Source organism: Varanus komodoensis, unplaced genomic scaffold (genome assembly GCF_004798865.1).
Source record: "Varanus komodoensis strain SLA01 unplaced genomic scaffold, ASM479886v1 scaffold1, whole genome shotgun sequence".
NCBI lineage: Eukaryota > Metazoa > Chordata > Lepidosauria > Squamata > Varanidae > Varanus > Varanus komodoensis.
This window is the reverse complement of record NW_025335268.1, coordinates 8619246-8642015: the sequence shown is the minus strand read 5'-3', so window position 1 is coordinate 8642015 and position 22770 is coordinate 8619246. Positions and strand designations below refer to the sequence as shown.

Below are 22770 nucleotides of genomic sequence, written 5' to 3'. Positions count from 1 at the left end.
CTCTGCCAGTGAGAATCTGTGACTCGCCTAAAGCGTTGTTGTGAGGTTAAAATGGCCAGGAGGAAGACAGCTATGAAGCCACATGAGGTTCCCTGCAGGAGAAAAGTTGAGCTATTAATATAATAAATAAGTAAAATGTAATAAATGCATGAAATCTTGTTTCATTTCTCTATGGCTTAATTCCCCCGGTTTTGCTGATGCTGAATTTCATCTAAGTGTGCTTTGCGAGCAGCCTGGGGGACCAGTGCCAACTCCCACTTTTGGAAGTCAGGGGTTTTGCTCCTGCAGGATCTCTCTTCACCCTTTGCCTCCTCTCCCAGAGTTGTTGTTCCTCCTCCTCCTCCTCATTACTGACGCTTGCTTGGGAGGCAGGGAGCTGGCAAGCAAGCAGAACGGTGGTCTCCCTTTTCCTCTCCTCACCCCTCCCTTGTCTGGACCAAAGTGAGAAGCAGGTGAACAAGGCAGGTGATGGGGAGGAGCCAGTCCAGGGGGGGTCCTGGTCCATGGGTCCCTGGTGGGGTGTGGGCCCTCAGCAGCAGCCCAGTCATGCCTACTCTTAATGGCAGCCCTGGGAATGACCTCAGTTATCTCCTCTTGCATGTGTGCTCAACTGGTCCCTTGTGTAACTCTCCTGGATGCAGCAGAACAAGGATATGAATCAACGTGACAGTTTTGTGTTCCCTCTTCCTTCTGCTGCCTGCCCCTGCCTCTCTCAGAGACAGAAGAGATAGGCGGGTTAAAAGCACAGGGCTGAGAATTCCTAGCGATACACAAATGACAAGAAATGAAACAGAAAGAGAGTCTAATCTCGTTGCAAATCATGATTATAGATTGCCCGCAGATTTCCATGGAGCAGGCGCCAGGCTCATAACTCACCGATCCCTTCTCTACAGAAACTGACGATGTTTTAATCTCATTATAGCCCTGTTTATTAAATATGAATCATGCACTGTAAAGTTTGGAAATGAAAGCCTTAAAATTGATTGCCTATGAAGAATAAAAGATGAGCGCACAGCCTGGTTGGTTTCCTTATAGATTTCCCAATGCCTGATGGGTTACTTGGGAAAGATGCTCAAGTGCAGCTAAAACAACCATCCACCCTTACTCTTGGGGAAGCAAAAAAGGCTGTCACCTCTTAAGGAGATGCTTTTTGTTTTTGTTTATTTGGAACTTTTGCCCCAAAAGCTTTTGTCTCATTATGTTTCTCCATATTTTCAGGTCTTATCCATTTATGAATTAGGATAAGGATTAGGATTTTTCTGCTCAGTTTATTGGTTACTGAGTCTCTGTGGGAAAAGGGGACTTGCATGTTTCTACCAGCAGAACTGACAGTGGGGAAAGGGCTGGTCCACTTCGGAACTGGAACCAATACATGCAATGATCATTAATTTAAATTTAATTCTGTTAAGATGATCACTGAACAAGATTTAAGAATATTAAAAGAGAATAAATGCACAAACTTTCTCAGAGCTTTTCTACATGAGGCTGTTAATCCATTCTAGTTTCGTTGCAGAAGTGAGGTCGGAACATCAATTCCACTTTTCCACTATATAACCACTAGGTGGCATTGTAGTGTAGTGAAGAAATGCTATTACATAATGGAAAATGTTTTCTTTCAATTTTACAAATACTGTATGCAATTAAAAAAACTTTTCTAAAAAAGAAGTGAAAGTAGGGGGATCATGTTGTCATTTCACCAACCATAAGTAAGGAATGACAAGCACACAATAAATGCTTCATGTAGAGCAGTAAAAATATCAAAATTCCCCCAGAGAACCAAAAGGTTTTCTCAGTAAAAATAAGGCTGTTGCTCTTTTAAGCGGAGAGCTTGGGATAGCTCTCCCAAGTGGACAGGAACCAGTGACTGACTCTCAGCAACACCTACTTGAGGATAAAATGCAGGAAGAGGATTATAAAAGCTGTCTTGGGTTTCTTGAAGGAAAAAAGGTGGGCTATAAATAGAATAAATAAATAGATACTTACTTGTCCAGGCAATATTATTCAGGATCCTCTGCAGCTGGACTGCATTTATCTCAGGATACTAAAGCAGATGAGAAAAAAATGATAGAAAATCTAAGCTATGCATTTCTCAAACTCCAAGCATTAACAGAGAGTGTGTGATGCTAACGGGAAGCTTTCAAACAAATCCAATAAAGAAAGAAAGAAAGGTTTCTAATTCTAAAAAATAAAGCTTTTTTTAATCTTGTGCTGACAATGCCTGCCAATAGAGGGAGATATTTACTTATAACCTTATCATAGAAATCACTTGCCATAGAAATTGTCACATTTTAATGTCACAATAAATTAGAATTTGTTTGTTTATTCCAGAAGATACTGGGATATTGTGAAAAGGGACACTTCCTGGTGCACGATGGAGGAGTAACTAAGCAAACCACATACATCCTGTCTGAGGTTTGGTCACCATTATGTGTGAACCAGGAAATCTGGCTGGTCTTTCCCTAGACAAGCCAGGGTTTCTTTTTAGCTTTTGACCTCTGAACCCATTCCAATTAGTCTATATTCTTCTCATGGAAGGTTGTCAAGGGCACAGAAAAGTTACAGAGGGATCTATTTAATTTGAGTCACTTTTAAATTGGAAGAACTGTTCAAAAATGGGACTAAGCTCCTGAGAGGGCTGGCTGATTTCCCCTCACTGAAGGTTTTCACACAGAGGCTGGACAGTTGTCCATTAAGGATACTTTAGCTCTGGATTCTCTGCATTGAACAGGGGGTTGGGTCGGATAGCCTCTCTTGCATGGTAGCTTTCCACAGGCAGGTAGTTCTTGAGACTGGTGGGTGTTCAAACATGCACTTTGCCATCTTGCATTTAGCTGTGCCACCACAATACTTCTGAACACGTAGTTGATGCAAAGATTTTGCACTAGGCACTGTGTCCTGGTTTCCAGTCTGCATGCATATTGAAAATATATGGGGTAGGTTTTTTAACCTGAAAAATCTTCTTTTACACAGATAGAGCAGGTTTTTTATTTCCTTTGAGACCATATATCCACATACTCACTTGCACAAAGTACTTAGCAAAGAAATCTTCCCAGTCTTCGTGCTTGTCGACTATTTCCTAAAGACATTGAAAACAATATTAAAATGGACTATTTCTAACTGTTCGGAATGAAATCAGCAATGTATGAGCCAACTTGCAAGAGGAAGAAATGTGGGAATAAAACTGACAGAAAGACTAACAAATGGGTCCTAGATCAAATCAAACCAGAATTTTCCCTAGAAGCAAAAATGACAAAACTGAAGTTGTCATACTTTGGGCTTGCCTTGAAAGGCAAAAATCCCTGGAGAAGATAATCATGCTAGGGAAAGTTGAAGGCAGTAGAAGAAAAGGAAGACCAAATAAGAAATGGACTAACTCCATAAAGGAAGCCACTGCCTTGAATTTAAGAGAGCTGAACAAGGCTGTTATGGAGAGGACATTTTAGAAGGCTTTCATACACAGGATTACCATAAATTGGAGACAACTTGATGGCATATAACAACAATAGTAGTAGTCAAAATAATATAGGGTAGCCTTCCCATACCTGGTACCCTCTGTGCATTTTGGACTACAACTCCCAACATCCCTGATCATGCTGGATGGCACTGAGGGGCACTGGAGTCCAAAATATCTGGAGGGCACCAGGTTGGCAAAGGCTAATATAAGTTGCCTTGAGTGCCATTTTTTAGTTGAAATGTGGGATGCAAATAAAATTCAAGTAATAAAATAAAATGCATGAAATATAAATGATTTACGGTGTTATGGACAGGCAAATCTAGCAGCTCCGGAGATTCAGTGACGACAGCAGCTGCCAGTAAAACCATGCTTTTAAAAGTTCACACTCTTTCTCCACGCAGCGACATAGTGAAATAAGCAACAGCTTACTCCAGTTTTCAAATGTGCAGAAATTGGAGGAGGAGTCTGAGGCCATGCAGGACTCAAGCTCAGACTTAGATACAGGCCTCCCTCACCAAGCTGTGGGACAGATGGGCTCACATTCCCAAGATGCCCTGGAAATGCACGTCCACGTGGTGAGAGGTGGCCACTTGCCTGGGTGCACACAAGACTAGGCTAAGCAGGAGCTGCCAGGGCTCCACGCAAAGAAAATAACACTGCAGGTAAGGGAGCAAGGAAAACACAAATCATCTTCTGATGCCAGTACTGCATTAAAAGCTAACGCAGGCTATACTTCCTCTCTACCACACAGGCACTTTAAAAGCACCTGTTTCCCCCATCCACCTGCTATTCAGGCCTGTAAGTGGGCCCGAGCTGACGACAAAACTCCATTGGCAAGCTTCATCTGCCAGACTCCGGTGATCAACAGAGCTGCCAGCCTTCAGAAAGGAGGAGAAGAGGAAAGCCAGGAAAATAGAGCAAAGAGAAAGCCCACCGTCCTGTAGCCTTATTTTATCTCACCTTTGAAAGGACACAGCTTGAATCGCCACCCAATTCACTACAAGAAAGAATACACACACAGTGAGGAGTAGGGCCAGTCCAGGCCATGACAGGACCCCCAGGGAAATCCCAGGCCCTCCGTTCTCCTGCTTGAGATCATGCTTGACCGGATCAGCTTTCCCTGGCCTGGTGCCTTTCAGGGCTGCTGGCAGAGCAGTCCCAGGCTGCCTGCTCCTGCGTTTTCCACATAGTGGAGTGTGCTTTGCACTTCAAGGGAAAAATCACTCAGATCTGCCAGGAGCTTGACTCTGCCGTCAGTGCAGTGGAATCTCTGAATGTGTCCAGGACCCTCATCCAAGGGTCCATTATTGGATGAGTTTCAGTTACTGAGACCCGAAGCTGTGGACAAGGTGCTTGGCTCTGTCCAATTCACCACACACCTTCTTGACCCTTGCCCATTTGGCTGATTGGGAATCTGTGGAGGGGGTTTGGCCCTGGGTCCAGGAGGCTGGCTGTTAACACCTCACTAAGAGAGGGAGTGGCCCCTGCCTCATTAAAGGAGGCAGAAGGGAGACCACTCCTAAAAAGGCCTGGCCTAGATCAGGGATTTGTGACAACGTTTGCCCCATTGCTAATCTCCCTTTCCTGGGCAAGGTGTTGGAGCAGGTGGTGGAAAAACAGCTTCAGGGTCTCTTGGAGGATACAGATTATCAGGATCCATTTCAATCAGGCTTTTGGCCTGCGTTTGGGATGGAGACGACCTTAGTTGCCCTGTCTGATGACTTTTGCAGGGAAAGAGAGAGGGGAACTGTGACTCTGTTTGTTCTTCATGACCTCTCAGTGTCCTTCAACACCATCAACCATGGTGTCCTTCTGGACAGGTTGGCCAGGGTCAGAGTTGGGGGCACCAATTTGTGGTGGTTCCTCTCCTGCCTGGCTGGTCGGGTCCAGAAGGTAGTGCTGGGGGCAGTTGCTCTACACCATGGTGGCTATGTCTCACTATCAGCCATATCAGGCAGCTGCCCATCTCCAGAAAGGAGCACTTCTGTACCCTGTATTCCTTTCAGTACGAATTGGGTGAGGAGAAACTTTAGAAAATAACAGGCCAAGGGGCTATGCCTTTGGAGCAGGATGGAGGCTTTCCTTATTTAGAACAGAGCTGCTGCATGTCTTTTGGCCCAGAGGCCAAATTCACTCTCAGAAGAACCCTCAAGCGTGGCATTCCAGGACAAGTGGGGCTGAAGGTAAAGCACTCCCTGGCTTGTAATTGCATGAATTGGGCTGCTCCATTTTATTGCTCCTGGCATTGCTCTGCATTGTTAGGGGAACTGGGTTTGTAGGGTAACTGGAATTGTTTGAATGTTTTAATTTAACAGTGCAATACTTTAATTGCATTTTAGGTATCATTTAATAATTCTATGCAAAACACTTTGGGATTTTATTATCTCTAGCAGTATATAAAAAGGTAAAGGTTTCCCCATGACATTAAAGTCTAGTCATGTCTGACTCTTGGGGACGGTGCTCATCTCCGTTTCCTAGCCGAGGGAGCCAGCGGTTGTCCGCAGACAGTTTCTGTGGTCCTGTGGCCAACATGACTAAACACCAAGGTGCACGGAATGCCGAAGTGGTACCTTTTTATCTACTTGCATTGGCATGCTTTTGAACTGCATGGTTGGCAGAAGCTGGGACAGAGTACGGGAGCTCACTCCATCTGCGGATTCAAACTGTCGACCTTTCGATCAACCAGCCCAGCAGCTCAGCAGTTTGAACCACTGTGCCACCTGCAGTCCCTTAGCAGTATAGAGGTATCACAAATAACTAAATACATACATAAGTGGGGCCGGGCCAAAAGACTGAAGCTCTCGCTGCCAGTCATTACATCATAGGAGGGGCACTCCGGCCTTTCATAGCAGAGCACAACTGCCCAAAACTGGGGAAGCACCCAGCAAACGAGGGCATGCGCCATGGAAAAGAGGCTTAGACCCTGAGGTGGAAGTCCCACAATGGCTCGTTCAGGGCCATGAGCACACCTGGTCATTCAGGGCCACGAGTGCATCATGGAGCACCAAAGGACGTGCCGCCATTTGGAATGAGGGCTACACCCTGGAAGCCAACAAGGGAGGGGAGATGGCCAGGGAGACCAAGGGGGATGAGAGGGCTGGTTCAACTGCACGCGATGGGGCTGGGTGATGGCAGGGCACCCTGCCCCACAGCCTGGCCACCTTGAGATGTGTGGGCCTACAGCTCCCACATAGGCTCCAACCCGTCCAAAGGGCACCAGGCTGATGTGCCCCGGTGGTTCTCACCACACAAACCAGGCACACGTACTGAAGGCTGTGCTTCCTGGAGAAGACCCGCAAGACGAACTCCGACTCCTGGTGAGGCTCCAAGGTGGAGGGAACGATGACGTAGACCCCAGGGGGCAGCCGGAAATCCTGAGTCACTTCACGGTCGTTAACGAAGACAGACCAGTTCAAAGGCTTGCTCCAGGTGAAGAAGGCAGGAGGGAGTTTTTTATGACTGTCGCAATACTGACAAGGAGAAAGAGAGAAGGACCAGCTGCAGAATCAAGTAAGGGAGCTTCCACGGCCTGGGGCTTTCAAAATTAACTATAAATTGTCTTCAGAGGAAAAGAACATGCTGCTGTTTGCACTTATCACAATGTTTGTACACCTGTCATGATGCTTACCCAGCTTGTCTCAGTACTGAAAAGCAAACAGGTTGAGGAAACATATTTCTAAGGGCAAAACTCGATGTTAGCTAAATGCATCATTAGAAGCCATGACTGAGCTGTTATTTTAAATAATTGGCAATATCCAACATTAACTCATTAAACGATTACCCCTATCTTTTCCTCACCTCTGTACCCTCTGCCGCATGGCATTCTCTGACTCAAATCGCCTTCCTCTGTCTATTAGTGAAACCATCATTGTTGCTGCCACTTGTTATGGTGAAACATGCAAGCTCCCCTTTCTGTTAATGAACACTGTTCTCTCAGGTGCCATTTTCATAGAAAGGTGGGGTACAAATCCAATATATTAATAAATGCCTCAATGTGAATTGCTCCCATCTTGTGTGAATGCACACACAGGATGGGAGCAATTTGATTTTATTCAAATGCTTATTTTATCAATACTTTATTTGTCCCTTCTCAGTTTCAGATTGAATTGTCTTTTATTTTTATTTGAACATAACCGGATATGCATTTAATTTGCATTTTAAAACCTATTTTCCCCACTCAAAGAATGCATTTTTGTGCACATCTCTTTTTTCAAGTATGCATTTTTAGTATGATGTATTTCTTTTTGCTAATTGCATTCTAGACTTTGGAAATGTAGGGATTCATGCTGTAAACTGTGTTGCAGCTCAGTTTTTGCTTCTGGAAATGCAAATGTGGTGCATTTGTTCAGAAAAGCAAACCAGATGAATTTCCTATCCTCTCCTAGATGCAAATCTCATACAAATGGGTAACTGAATGAGACCTGCAGACATCATGTGGAAAGCCAGTTGTTTGGATCCATCTAAAGGCACCCCAGAGGGCTGGCTGTTTGCCAATATTTTTCCTGGAGCAGGATAGCACAGCAAAATCTGTCACTGCTCTGAGGCCTAAGGAGGATGCACAATTCTTTCTGGCAGGCATGGGGAACTTGATGCAATCCTTATACTCAGGTCACATGTTGTGGTCCATGTGGTTGAAATATTGCCCAAATCAGTATGTCCAAGTAATCTTGAAGACTCCATCCTGATACTAATCTTATTTATTGGGGTGGTCCCCCATTGATTTCAGTGGGACTTCTGCACAAGTATATTTAGAATTGCAGTTGCTGCTATTCCTGGAAAACCCTTTCATGCCTCATGCCATTAAGACAAAGGCAAAATTGCATTTTTATTAGGCACTTCCCAATACTTCAAAATAAGCACACCCAACGGCACTGTTGTTAGGTGCCGTCAAGTCGTCTCCGATTTGGCGACCCTACGAAATAAAAGCGGATGTGGAAATCGTCAATAATTGCATTGGCTAAGAACAGTGGTGCCTTCCCGAATCAGCTCAAAAGGGCACAGGCGCTTGGCTCTCCTGTGCACCCAGTTGCCCACAGGAGCAGCTGCAGAAATGCCCCGCTCCCTCTTGCTTCGGTTGTATTTCACTCCTGCTAATGCAGCAATTTGTCATCTACGCCAGGGGTGGGGCAAGGCTTTTATGCCTTGGTCAATGCTGTGATTCATTGTATTTTCAATTTTAAAACCGGTCTTGGTTTTGTACTTCAGTATATTAATCTTGGCACTCAATACATGTCTGAAATTTACCTCCAAGCAGTCTCCAGCTCCAAGCTTCGATGAGCCTGAATGCCAAAGTGCTGTCTCCTAACCGGTCCAAAGCACCAGACAAGAGGCAAACAGACTCCATTTCAGGAAGCCCCGACCAGGGTCTTTTGGCACAGAGAGGGGTGGAGGGCGACCCACCAGCTGCATGTGCTCCACTGGGTCTTTCTGCCACTCCCATGACGTGGGAACAAAGCAGCAGCAAACGAACCAGGACCAACAGTCCTCCAGTCCAGATGCAGATGAATCACACCCTCGTTTACCCCCCTCTGACAGCTGAATGAAGGAATGGGGAGAAACGTGCACAGAACTGCCTATCGGGGAGGTGGTTTGGTGGGTTTTAAAGACAACATTTTCAGACTGCTGCACAAACAGGGTAGAACGAACTTGTGTTTGACGAGATGCAAACCCAGAGAGGTCTGCCTGGCGCCAACGTTATATACTTTTCGGCACCAGGTCAAGACCTTTTTATTCTTCTGTACTTTTAATGTTTAATTTTAACTATGTTTTTATGCTCAGTTTGTGGATTATTTGTATGATGTGGGTATATATGTATTGGATTTGAATTGTAAGCCATCCAGAGACCCACTGGGTATTGGATGGGATAAAAATATCCAAACAAACAAACAAACAAACAAACAAACCTTTAGCAACTGGAAAACAGGCTCTCCCACCCTTCATTTGGCTCAAAAGCAGAGCTGAACATGTGCAGCTTGTGGCCATTTGGTGGTTTTGTGCTCTGGCAGAAGCAGCTGCTCTGCTGCATAGCCAAGGTCTATTTAAAAATTTGAAAAACCCAAACTATCTGGAATGAAGTAGCCTAGAAGCATCATTTCAATCCTGCCTACATCCCCCTGACAAATATTCTTGCATTGATTTAGTGACATTTGCCAATGATTCCCAAGAGTGAGCCAAAATGGAGGGTGAGCTTCCTCCAGGAATTTCTAATTTGTTGAGCGCATATATGTGTGTGTGTGTGTGTGTGTGTGTGTGTGTGTGTAGTAAATCCATTTCTCACTCAGCCGTGTCTACTGCTTCTGGGCACAGCTCAGGAATACCACCATTATTGCTTAATTAAGCCATAAAATGCATTATCTTGAAATGTAGTGAGTCACATCAGCATTAACAATCTTTTTTTCCCTGCATGCCTCCAGACGCTTGTCTAGAATAGCCTACAAAGAATACCAAACGCACCAGCTTTGAATTTTGAGTTCCACATCCAAACAATCACATTTGACTAGAACCCAAAGTTGCAAACACCAAGAGGGGCTACCATGCTGGCAGGCCACCACCAGGAAAAGCATTGCACTCCCAGCATCCAACACTAGCAGGATAGGGAGCTGGAGCGATCCTGGAGATCAGCCTGAATTGTCACCAGCTGAACAGGACAGAGCAGAGCTTCTTCCCATGGCAGCAATGGATGGTGCCCCAAACATCCAGGCTTTGCTGATTTCGAATCCTCTAACCACATGGTTTCAACAGGAGAGCCTTTCCAGCAAGTCTGGTTAGGCTCACAGCTTGAATCTATCCCTGTTCAGGCTTATCAACACGAGTAATGGGCTCACGCCAACCCTCTAGCCAATGACTCTGGCTCCATTTCCTCATTCCCGGACTCCCCCATCTTGAGTAGGGAGGCTAGCTAAGGACAGTGTCTATTCACATCTGTCTGAACATGAGCAGAAGCCTCTGCCTGTCAGATCATCATAGCTCCCAAATGTGCATGGCGCTGAGATGGGGGGGAGGTTTTATGCTTGAGGTCAGGTCAATGCATTTGAATTGATATGACTGGTTTCCTGCTCAGTACAGGAAGGTGGAGGACTGAGAAAGCGGGCGGCATAGGAAGAGGTGCTTGGAGGGAGCCAGTGTGCAGTGCCCTGCGCGCGCTGATGCCCTCCGTATGGACATAATGCCTGAAGGAGGATTCCAATTTCAGCACTTGAGAACAATGCATTTCAGTATTTCAGCACAGATACTATTTCAAAATGCTGTGGATTGGATGGGATTTAGTCATGCTTTGAGCCACCCTTTCAGTTCAGTGGAGGCTGATAGCCATGATTAGTCCAGTTGATTTCAATGGTTTTACCCTAAGATCAATATTAAATCAAATTTATATTCAGTTCCAAAGTCCTGTTACAGTGATCATACTGAAGTTACATTCTTTCCAGCTCCATCTGAGGAAAAAGAGCAGGTAGAGGGAATGGACAAATACTACAGAGCAGATATATAAGTTAGAGATGAAAAAACTTTACATACCTCCTGGCTCAGCTGGAAAGAAAGAAAATAGAGAACATGAATCAGCTAGTGACTTTAAAATGTGGGATTTTGAATGGGTTGAGCCAACCAAGGTGACCTTCAGTTGTAAGTACATAGAACTCCCCACACTTTTCCCAGGCATCTTGCTTCAAGTAGGTTTGTTCTGCTCCAGCTTGCCAGTGAGGTCTTCAGCATTACTTTCATTTTGTGCAGAAGAATAGTCGAAGGCTCTGTGCTCACGTGCATTATAGACCATTTATAGGGGGCACTGAAACAGGATATCTCCTGTTCAAAACTCAGGTGGGGAGATATTGTTTGGGCCTACATGGGATATTATCTCCCTGAGCTTTTCGTCAGGATCTTCTATCTGTGATTCACAGCCTCAGTTCCCAGTAATTTAACTTCATTACTTGAAACAGTCCAGTTTCCATTGTGTGGGAATGGGCCAACATTGCTAGGCCATGGTCCCTGTTCTGACCTGATGAGTAGAGACTATTGGGTATACTCCATTCATTCATTCATTCTATTTATTTTGCAGCTTTTTTCCTTCCAAGGAACTCAAGGTGGCTTACATAATTCTCCTCCTCCTCCTCCTCCTCTCAACCTCATCCACACCACAACCTGTGGAGGTAGGTTGGACTGAGGGTCTGTGACTGGATCAAAGTCACCCAGTGAACTTCATGGCTGAGCAGGGACTAGAACCCAGTTCTCCCAAGTCCCCATCATACACTCCTAACCACTGCACCACCCCTGCTCAGAAAAGCCCAGGAGCATCTTAGACAGCTTCAGAAAATTAATCCCAACAGTTTCAACACTTACCTTATAGACAGAGAAGCCTATGTGGAAGTGAGGCATCCGATTCCGATGTTTGCCACTGTGCTTTTGGATCAGAGATACCAAAACACTGCATGAGTACCAGGACTTCTTGCTACCATTGCCTTGCAGAACCGTCAGCAGATACTGAGGATTCATCCAAAATGTCCCTGAGATAGGGAGATATGGAAAATCTGAGTTCATTTTCATCAAAAATTTATCCAGATACAACTCCCAGAGCTTAATGTAGACTTCAGTGCAACCTGGGGTCAAACTCTATGCTTTTCCATGCTTTAAAATACCTGCATAAACTGCTTATTTTTAAAATGCCCATGAAAAGATATCGAACATTTCAAAAAATGCACAAAATTGATGTGAATGTTTCATAAAACATGGATAAAATGTACATTTATCTTTGTGCAAAAAGGGAAAAAATAAAGCTTCCAACATGATATGAAAATATATCCAAACAAACGTAAGGGTGGAATCCAGGGAAGCTCAAAGATTTACACTCTGCTTATTCACACATCCCTAACAAGGGGAGCAAGGCAAGCCCGGAGCATGATTTGGAAACTTGTTACAAGGTTTACTAAAAGTGACCATTTGCAATAATACAGCACAGCAATGAAGCAGGGATCAAAATTCCAAACAGCTCTAAGCTGCTTTATTGATCCAATTGATTTGGTTTAAAATAAACAAGGAAGAAAAATACATCTAATTTACAGCCATGCACATTGCAACACATGAGTGTTTTCCTTAGCATTCTTATACAGCACTTCCACCAGTCTTCTCCAGCCTTTGCAACAGGTTCTACCTGTACCTGCCAAAATAGCCAAAGACCAGGGTTGCTGGAAGCTCTGCTCCAAAACCTCTGGAGGATATCAGGTCTGAGAAGTCCCAGTTGGAACTTTCTTTGCATCACTGAGCATCTGCCACGTCCCAGTGAGATGTGGAAGGACAGGGAGTGAAGATTTCGGCAGGACGAAGCCACGCCTTGTATAGCAGTGCATGCAAGAGGGGGTGCGGGCAGTGCTTACTCACGGGCAGTCCCAAAGGGCTCTGAAAGGCTGGGCCATGATCCAGCCCTATCCATGGCATCCCTGCTTAACTGTTCTAAATTCAAGGCTGTGGCTTCCTCAGTCTATCTCATATTTGGTCTTCCTCTCCTTCTTCTGCCAGGGAGTTTTGCCTTCTCACGATGTGCCCAAAGCAAGGCAGCCTCCGTTTTGTCATTTTGACTTGACTATTAAAGTCAACTATAAATGGGAAAGATCTGAGGCAAACTCTGCTATGAGAATTCAGTTAGCTTTGGAACGGCACTTTCCAACACCTGGCCTTGCTAGGCTGGCTGTGTGGAATCCCCACCTCACTCATCTTCTTAGAGTAACTTAATTCTTTGCAGGATGGGAGTTACTCCTGGAATAGGAGAATGTGGGTCCAGAGAGCATGCTTGTGTGGCCATGGGGCTGATTTCCTCACCCCCTTTTGCATGCCTCGTGCCTCAGTTTCTCCTTTCTGTGATGCGGGTTGCCGACTGTTAGGATCCAAAGTTTGCTCTGCCTATTGCTCTCCTGGCCCTGCTTATCACGACCCCTTGGCTTCTGCCCCACCTTTCGTACTAATCACAGGGCTCCTCTGCTTCTACACCTCCACTGCTCCAGAGGGTCCCTGCAAAATAACTTAACTTTAACTTAACTTTAACTTAAATATGTGAGCCGCCCCGAGGCTTCGGCGAATGGGGCGGCATAAAAATGTTTTAATAAATAAATAAATAAATAAAAATGCAGAGCATATTTGGGGTAAGGATGCTGATAGCAAATGAGAGTAGGAGGGGCAGAAATTCATAGATTCATAGAAGAGTAGGGCCAGAGAGGGCCGAGAAGACCATCTGTCCAATCCCCTGCTGATGCAGGATGCCAAGTCACCATCTCACTCAGACGACTGTCCAGTCTCACCTTGCATGTCTCTAGCATGGGAAAGTCAATGACCTCTCTTGGAAACTGGATCCATGGTCGTATTGCTCTGACAGTGAGGAAATTGCTTCTCTCCCTCAGGGAAGTCCCATGGTTTGAGTTTCATTTGTGGGACTTAGGAGTCAATATGATGGTGGTGGTGGTGGTGTCATGTGCCATCAAGTCACCTCCAACTTATGGGAACCATTTGAATAAAAGCCCTCAAAAATGTCCTATCCCTGGCATCCCTACTTAGCTGTTCTAAATTCAAGGCTGTGGCTTCCTTTATGGAGTCACCCATCTCATATTTAGTCTTCCTTTTCTTCTTCTGGCTTCAACTTTCTCTGGCAGGATTGTCTTCTCCAGGGAGTTTTGCCTTCTCACGATATGCCAAAGTATGGCAGCCTCCATTTAGTCATTTTCACAGAAAGCTCTGGCTTCTGGGGAAAGCTCTGGCTTGACATGATGGCATACAGCACTTTAATTACTAATATTATTATTAGATTTATATTCCACCCTTTTTCTTTTCTTAAAAAAGAATGCAAAGCAGCTCACATCATTCTCCTCCTCCTCTACTCCATGTCATCCTCATAACAACAACAACCCTGTGAGGTAGATTGTTCTGGGAGTCTGTGACCGGGCCAAAATCACCCAGTTGGCTCCACGGCTGAGTGGGAACCAGATCCCAGCTCACCTGAGTCCCAGTCCAGTGCTCTTAAGCACTGCACCACCCTGGCTCTCCTATCTCCATCCATATACAGCACCTTGAATGGCTTTGCATACATTGCCACAGGGAAAGTACGTCTTGAAGGCAGTGCAGCAAAGCATGATTTCCGAAAAGCTCGTGTCCCCCAGGAGTCCCCAGCTGCAGCTCACCTTTGTAGCCCTTCGCTCTGCCACCTGCAGTGCTTCCTTTGACCCACTGGCCAAATTGCATGGAGCACATCCACTTCTTCCCTTCTTCCTGAGTCATGAGATCAGGAGTTAACTTACAGATCATCAGATCCACAAAATGGGTTTTAAAATCTTGCACAGACATCCTGTGAGAAAGGAACCAAAGGACAGCCAGTCAAAAATCTCCCTTGGCCATAGGCAGCAGTATTTGTCAAAGTCTTTCAAGTTTATGCAACAGAAACTAAATATAATTTGTCATTATGAAGAACTATACAGCAACTGTCCAAGTACCCAATGAATTCCGCCTTGGGATGTATGGATCTAGTTAAATCAGTTCGGTCCCTGGCTTATGGATTAGTCTATTGTCATTCCCCAAGGGAAACAGATTTTTATTCTTTAGGAATATGAAAGAATTTAGTTTTGCTTACGAAAGTGTGCAATAGTGCTACAGCTAACCCACACCAGTGCTAACCTACATTAGTGTTAATGCACAGCAGCATGAACAGAGGCCGTCCTCCTGCTGAAGGCAGATCCTGGATCCAGGCCCATGTCATTAGTGCCCTATTATGCACGTATCCATTCATTTTAGCGTTTGGCCATGCCTTGCCACAGTGTTTTCGGCCCAGGCTGGTTGCACTGCCCTTCCTGCAGAGCCAGGCCTCTTCTCCCTCCCTTGCATCTCCAGGGGCTGGCAGCAGAACAAGTGCCTCTTGCCCCTGGAGCATGTCCCTGCTCATGTATGCCCAGGTACAAACCCCAAGGCAGTCATCCTGCCCCAGGCCAGCTGATTAGGTTTAGGATGGGGCAGCAACACCACCAATGCTGAATCTAATGTTAGTTCCACTCAAAGCAGGGGCATGGAAGAAAGGCATCTCAGTTCATTTTTATTGTGATTTACCCAGTTTGCACCAAGGATCTGAACACAAATGGCAGTCGAAGTCCATACGTTTCTAAGCTTGCAGTGCAATGCATGGACCGTATGCATTTTTGAAAAACGCGCATGACATAAACGAGCACTTTTGAAAGATGCAAATAAATTTACATTAATCAATGGGAGAATTAGGCAAACACTTCAGAAATGTGTCCTGCTGAAATTCAGATTTGAAAATGAGAATACACTTGGATTTTAATGGAAAAAGAAGTGCTTGTTCCCATTGCACAAGTTTCAAGATGGAAACTGGAGAACTTCAGCAAGCCCTAGCCCTAATGTAGAGTGTGCCCATTAATATGAAAGGGACTTACATTATACAAATATTGGAACTAGGCACCATAGGAGAGAGGCTTAGGAGAGAGACGCTCCACCAGCAGGGGAGCACCCTTGTGGAAGCCTAGTGGGTGCAAATGCAGAGGGGCAGCCACAGACCCACTGCAACCAAATCCCCTTCCCGAAATATTCCTGGATTGGTCTCCAACCAACACCAGGCTTGAGATAGCATAGCTCTTTCTCTCTCATTGGTTCTGGGGACGGGGGGAGATTTTCTCATTTTTAAGATGGCACTAGGGCACTAGGCTAGGGAAGACTGATCTCTCGCTATTCTTCAAGCCCAGATATGTAAGAGCTTGTTACGCTTCATATGGGGTAAGGAACACCCTTTCACTAGAGTGTCAGAGCCACATCCTTCCTCTGCTGAGTCTTGATGTTCAAGAGAGGTTCCTGGGTAATACTTAGAATCATAGAATAGTAGAGTTGGAAGGGGCCATGAAGGCCATCGAGTCCAAAGCCCTCATTCAAAGCAGCCTTGGTCCTTACCACCCTTTCACCGTTACTACCGTCCTCTCTCGTCTGTGTTCTGGGCAGGCTGGCAGAACCAGTCAGCTGAGTGAGGCACCACGCCAGAGATGTGTGCGCCAACTCTTCCTTCGCCTCATGCAGCAAAAGGTCTTGGGCTGACCCCAGTCCTACCCAGCTATCATGCAACAGGGCTAGTTCCTTCACTGGTGCCAGATGGTCGGGGTCCCCCTGTCTGAACCCAGGGGACCTATCACTTTATATTAGGGATGCCCGAGAATCCTCACCACCCATAAATGAGGTTGAACCTGATTTTGGATTCTTCAACCAACCAGCATTTCCTAAACTGCACCAATTCTGCAGGCTTGCAGAGCTTTTGACTTCTCCCAGTTTTATGCATATTTAAATATAGAAATTAGAGACAATTAAGAAAACCACCAAAAATGCACATTTTCCCTAGGGCTAAAGTGTGAAAATAGATGGTTGGGGAAATTCATGCATGTGGGGAAGAGCTGTATTTTCAGAAGTGCAAATCTGTACAGCTGTGAACTTTCACAAGTGCTTACAAACACATTTACATACAATGAGCAGGCAACAAAATGAAAGGCACCCGGCAGTCCACCAAATGTAAGCAAAATGCATTTTGCATCCTCCATACATTCCTACTTTACATTATTTCAGCTGTCTTGTGATCCAGTCCCAAATAAAAGGTGGAATAAACATGGAATAAACTATTCAGTCACACACACACACACACACACACACACACACACGCGCGCGCGCATTTAAATCAGGCCAGAACTCAACAGGAGCTTTCGCACAACTGCAAATAGAGGTGGCAGCTCAGGAGCTACAGAGGTGAACTATTTGCTTGCATGGGCAGGAGCTTTGGCAGCAGAATGAAAGAACTGGCAACACTAATTGGTACAAAAACTGTACCAGCTGCGATTGTCACTGCTATGTCGGTGCAATGCTTACAGCATTGCTGTCCCTAAAATGCTTATTAAATAATGCCTAGTGAGCTGTAACACTATGAATAGGAGTAGTAGAAAAAGCCGCGAAGAAATATTAGCTGAGGAAGGCTTGCAACTTGAGCAGAGGAAGTGAAACTATATTGTATGTTAACACTGCCACCTAGTGGCAGAACGATGCGGTGTGAGAAAGTGGATTTTAAAACTTGCCGAGCAGGTGCTTGCAAGCACAAATGTACAGGGAGGAGGGAAAGATGGAAGGTGGCCACTAGCAACCTGGAACACCTGCAACCTCCAGGGACCACTAGCAACCTGGAACACCTGCTTTGCTTTGCTTTGCGTTGCTTTGCTTTTGATGGGGAGTGAATATACCTCTAGTACTCAGATATTGGAGACAGAATCATAGGCTCATAAAACTTTAAAGCTGGGAAGGAGCTTCGGGACCATTTTGCAATTCAGGGGAAAGGTGAATAAGAGAGCTCTAGCCACATACAAAATGATGCACCTGGAGAAGGTAGAGATTTTTTCTCTATCCCATAGTACTGGAATCCAATGGGATCATCCCATGAAGCTCATTGGTGGGAGAGCAGCAAAAAGAAGTGTTTCCTCATGTAGCACTTGGTGAAAATATGGAATTCACTGCCACATGACGCAGTGCTGGCCACCAATTTCAGCAGCTTCAGAGGGACTGGACAAATGCATGAAGAAGGCGATCACTGGCTACTGCTTTTGAAAGCCATATGGTATCTCCAGTATCAGAAGTAGTGTGCCTATGGACACCAGCTGCCGGGGAACATGGATGGGACAGTGCTGTTCACTCATGCCCTGCCTGAGGGTTTCCCAAGGGCAGCTGCCTGGCCACTGTGTGAACAGAACTGCCACCTCTTCGTCTGGTCCAGCATCGCATCATCTTTTCTTAGTGCAGGAACGCAGCTTCAGCATCCTAGGAGAAGGCTGGCTAGTTTCTGCTTAAATACCTCCAGCAAAGCAGAGCCTTCAAGTAGGCACCACTCTCACTTTTTGAGAGCTTATCCTAATGTTTAATCAAAATCTGCATCCCGACCATTTTCACCCACTGGTTCTAGTCCCACTCACTAAAGCAAGAGGGATGGTGTCACCTCCTCAAAGGTTTAATGCTTCAGCTGCCTGTAGAAGAAGCATTTCAAGCATCTGGAATAGTGGGGAAAATCTGCAAAACTGGAGAAACCACTGAATTGTTGGTTTTCAGAGAAAGGAGGCTGGGCTGTAGTGTGATACATGGTCTTTTGGCAAGCCCCTTTGGGCTGGATCAGGATCCCCACGTGGAACAGGTTTTGCATAGGGCCTTGGCATCTAACACACCTGCATTATGGGGATGAGAACCCCTGCTAAAATCAGGCATCCTTCCTTCCGTGTGAAGGCCTCGTGTCAGGGCTTAGTCCACCACCTCAATGCAGTGGAGGTCTGAAGCAGGCCTTCGGCATGAACTAGAAAGTGCACCATGTGGCAAACACAACCCGACTTTCCCCCCAAATGACCCGGTGGGGAATGATGAGCTGTGTAACTTCCCATGGGACACACGGGGAGGAACATGGACTATCTTACAAAGATTTGAGCTGGCCTATGAGAATCTTCGACTCACTGCATGAGGTGGTAGAGAACCAAGCTGTGCAACTTAGTGTGCAACGGAGCTGATCTCTTTTTTCTTCTAGTGTGAGTGCACGGGGCTCTAATTTGGATCAAGCCAACCGCACTTGCAGATGGCAGGTTAAGCCTTATGCCAGCTTTAAAAAAAAATCCCTCCTCCCTCCCCGAATAAGATTAAAGGAGAAAAAGGCTATCGTGCGCAAACACTGTGGCCGGGTGCCAGAATGTGCTTTACCCTTCACGCTAGGTGAACTCAGAGATATGGAACAACAAAGGCTGGAGGAAGAGCAACTCGGGAGTAGTGTGTTTACTCGGAAGGAGAGCCGCACCTCACAACAGAGGTCTCCTTCGACAGCAGTGCAAGCTTCCCCCCCCAGACACCTTCCTGAGTGGGGTTGGGGGCCACAGTGTGTGCATTATTATTATTATTATTATTATTATTATTATTATTATTATTATTATTATTACATTTCAGCCTTCCTCTTGCTGTGTGCAGTGCCCCCCAAAGCACTAACACGAATGTTTTGAAAAATAAGCACACTTCATCAACATGATGCGTGACCCAGGCAAAGCCAGCCCCTTTCATTATTTCATTCAGTTACCAGAACTCTCCATCGTCAGAATTTCTTCGGAGCAAGATCTTCTCCTTTGGGTTGAGCAGCTCCCACTTCCCGGAGCTAAAGGGGACCAAAAAGAGCTTGTTTGGAAAATAGCATAGCTTTATAGTATAAAATAATATATAACAGCTTTGACCAGGGGTTGCCAAACCAAGGCTGGGGAGCCACATGCAGCTTTTTGAATTGATTTTGCGGCTCACGGCTTGCTGTTCGTGGGCGCCCACTTGCCACTCTCTTTGCGGGTGCCCACTTGTGGCTCTCAGATATCTGATTTTTACTGCATGTGGCTCTTCCATTGAGCAGGTCTGGCCACCCCTGGGATAGACGATCAAATCTGCCTTGCTTGGTATTTAACATCACGGCCACCATATTAGAGACTGCTTGGGAGGCTTCTAAAGAGAAGCTCCCTTGAAGGTGGACAGATCAAGCAGGATTCTTCTGCACCAGGTCATTGGCCCACCTCACCCTGGATTGTCTACTGTGTTTGGTGGTGGCACTCCAGTGGCTCAATCCTCCCTCTTTCCTGAGCCACTACCTGTTCCACCACTAGAGAGAGCAAGAAATAGCAGATGTTGCTTGCCACAAAGCGGCGGCTCCTGGGACTTTTTTAAGGGTTACGAACTTTCAAGCTGGGGCACATGCAAAAATCCGGTGGCCTGCTAGTCTACTGCTAGCAGAGTGGGCTGGGGACAGAGATGTTTTTATGTCCCATTCCCTCTCCTCCTCAAAAGCAAAAGACAAACAAGCGAAACCCTCATGCACTGGCAATGGGCAGGAATGCACAGGAAGGAATCCCCGGGGGAATCTGGTTCCCAGCCATTCCTCTCCTCTCCCCATCCACCATCCCATGCCCTTTTCATTCTCCCCAGAGCTGTCTGAGGTGGGGATTTGTGACCTCAAAAGTAGGTGCCAGGTTTCTTTTTGTGATCTTGAAGGCAGGGGCCTTAGGGAAGGGTCAGGTCTTATAGTCCAACAATGGGATTGTTTTCTCTATGTCTTAATTGCATTTTAATGCAAAGGATGGGGGCAGGCACTTGTGGGATTTTCTTCCTGCTTCTTTCATGGGATGCTGGCCCCCTCACTCAAGGGGGAAGAATGCCATTTGCTGCTCAGCCTCAGGCATCAAAATAGCTGGTAGCCTGGTGGGCAGCCATGACAGAATGCTCCAACATTTTTTCTTGAGCAAACTCTCACATCATGTGCTGAGCACCATACAGTATGTGAGGACTCTGGGAAGCTTCCCAGGATCAACCTCATTCAACTTAGCTCCCTTCATATTGAATTATGTATAAACTGTCCTTCATCCTCTTCCAAGAAGCCCATTGGCCCTCTTCATTTTATCCTTACAACCCCGTGGTGCATGATAGTCTGAGAGTCAGTGACTGGTCCAAGGTTACCCAGAGAGCTTCACAGCCTTTGGTCTTCCATTGGTCCAGAATATGAAGGGTGTTTTGAAATGAATGAAGTTGATCAACAATGCAAACAGAACTGTAAGGTTTTGCATAATCTTCCAAGAGTTATGGCTCAGCTTTTGATAATGACAGTAGTGTTTGGCTTTTATACACCTTCTGTGCAGTCACAGAGATGAAGCTACTAACTGTATCACATCTTCTTTTAAATAAACTAAGAAAATATGGTACCTCAACTGGACTCCAGTACCATAGGAGCCATATTACTGACATGGGAATGGAAACACTCTTCCACACCTAGAACATTTCTCAGCCCAGGCCTACTGCTCTGATTCTCCCTTCCATGCAATGCTTTCCAATTTCTCTAGGGCAGCTTCCTCCAACCAGGTGCCCAGGTGTGTTGGGCTATGAGCTCAGGTAGCTCCAGCCTCCAAGTCCAAATTGAGAGGCAATGCATGGATGGAGGTCCCAGCCAGGCAGGGAAGGTTTCTCTAGTGCATCAGGTCTCTGGGACCCCCAGTACTCTCAGAGCAGTGCGTTGATGTGTTTGGATCAAGTGCATGCCATGGCAGCACTAAAGGCAGGAATGGAAGACGCCATGCCTGTCTTCATGCCATCACACCACTGTGCTTCAGGCTGAGCTTTTATGCAGTGCTGCTAAGAGGGTCACCTAATCTCCACCCTGCCTGTGCTGCCTGATCTATCAAAGTCAGTCAGTGTTATTGTTTTGAAAAGCAGCACCATGTTTCAGCTGATGAGGCTGTCAGGTTAAACTCCAACTGTCAGAGGAGCTGCGATTTCATCCATCCAAGCCATCGCTTCTTTTGGATCTCACCTGTCACTCCAGTCACCTTTCCACTCTACTTTCCCCCAGGGATTTCTCAGTCTAACTAAATTTTCAGGTCCGTGCTTGCAAGTCACCTGCAGATGCAAAACAATAAAGGACAACCTTAGCAAGAATTAGTGCAAGAATTAATGCCCCTTTGGCAGATGTGCTGGCTAGCTAGAAAGTTCTGGCTACAAACCAAGAGGCCAGTTTTGAGCAATAACATAATCCCCACCCCACCCCGAATGCTTATAAGAGATGGGCTCTTTCCCTGTGTTCATCATCACATATTATCCAAGTCAGATGGCTCACAAAAGCCTCACTTCCCTTTTGTGTGCCCCGGCTATACCACAAGAATGCTTAGAAAGCCAGCATGGATTAGCTATTGGAGACCCAGGTCCAAATCTCTACTCAGCCATAAAGTTGTTAGGGCAATCTTTGATCAACTTAACCTACCATAGGCTTGTTGTGAACTTAACAAGCATAATATTAAAAGCATAATATTAATTCCCCCATTTTTACATGGTATGATTTTCAGCTATTTTAAATGCATTTTGAAGTCATTTAATCTTGTTTGCTTTATATTTGCATTGTATGTTATTATTTTGTTTTAAGCACTGCTGTAAACATCCCAGAGAGCTTCAGCTGTGGTATGGTAGGGAAACAGCAGCAGCAGCAGCAACAACTATAACAATAGCAACAACAACATGCCTGAAGGTGCTTTTAATATCTGCAGCTCCTTCATGGCTGGCCCATGCTAGGAAATGTGGGACTTTATACTTAAATATGCATAGAGTTACAGATAATCCTTGTTGGTTGTATATTGTTGTTTTGCTGTTGCATTGTCTGCATTATACTTTTAAATTTCTTCTTCAGTGCTTTGTGAGGTTTATTTTCCTGGGCACATGGGTAAGTCAAGCACTTTGACCCAGCTTATTTCATCCAATGGCACAATTTATCGATGGAA

At 45.6% G+C, this 22770-nt stretch overlaps 1 protein-coding gene across 1 annotated transcript in view; it reads right to left on the bottom strand.

The window, feature by feature from the left end:
• Window positions 1–22770, bottom strand: part of CAPN14 (calpain 14) — a 56698-nt gene that overhangs the window by 11391 nt on the left and 22537 nt on the right. The window contains exons 8-16 of the mRNA XM_044450321.1: window positions 21813–21898; window positions 19554–19628; window positions 14608–14771; window positions 11786–11949; window positions 7067–7086; window positions 6722–6913; window positions 4415–4451; window positions 3020–3076; window positions 1984–2041 (exon numbers count right to left, since the gene is read on the bottom strand). Coding sequence (XP_044306256.1) covers window positions 1984–2041; window positions 3020–3076; window positions 4415–4451; window positions 6722–6913; window positions 7067–7086; window positions 11786–11949; window positions 14608–14771; window positions 19554–19628; window positions 21813–21898 — 853 coding nt within the window. The remainder of the gene's footprint in view (window positions 1–1983; window positions 2042–3019; window positions 3077–4414; window positions 4452–6721; window positions 6914–7066; window positions 7087–11785; window positions 11950–14607; window positions 14772–19553; window positions 19629–21812; window positions 21899–22770) is intronic.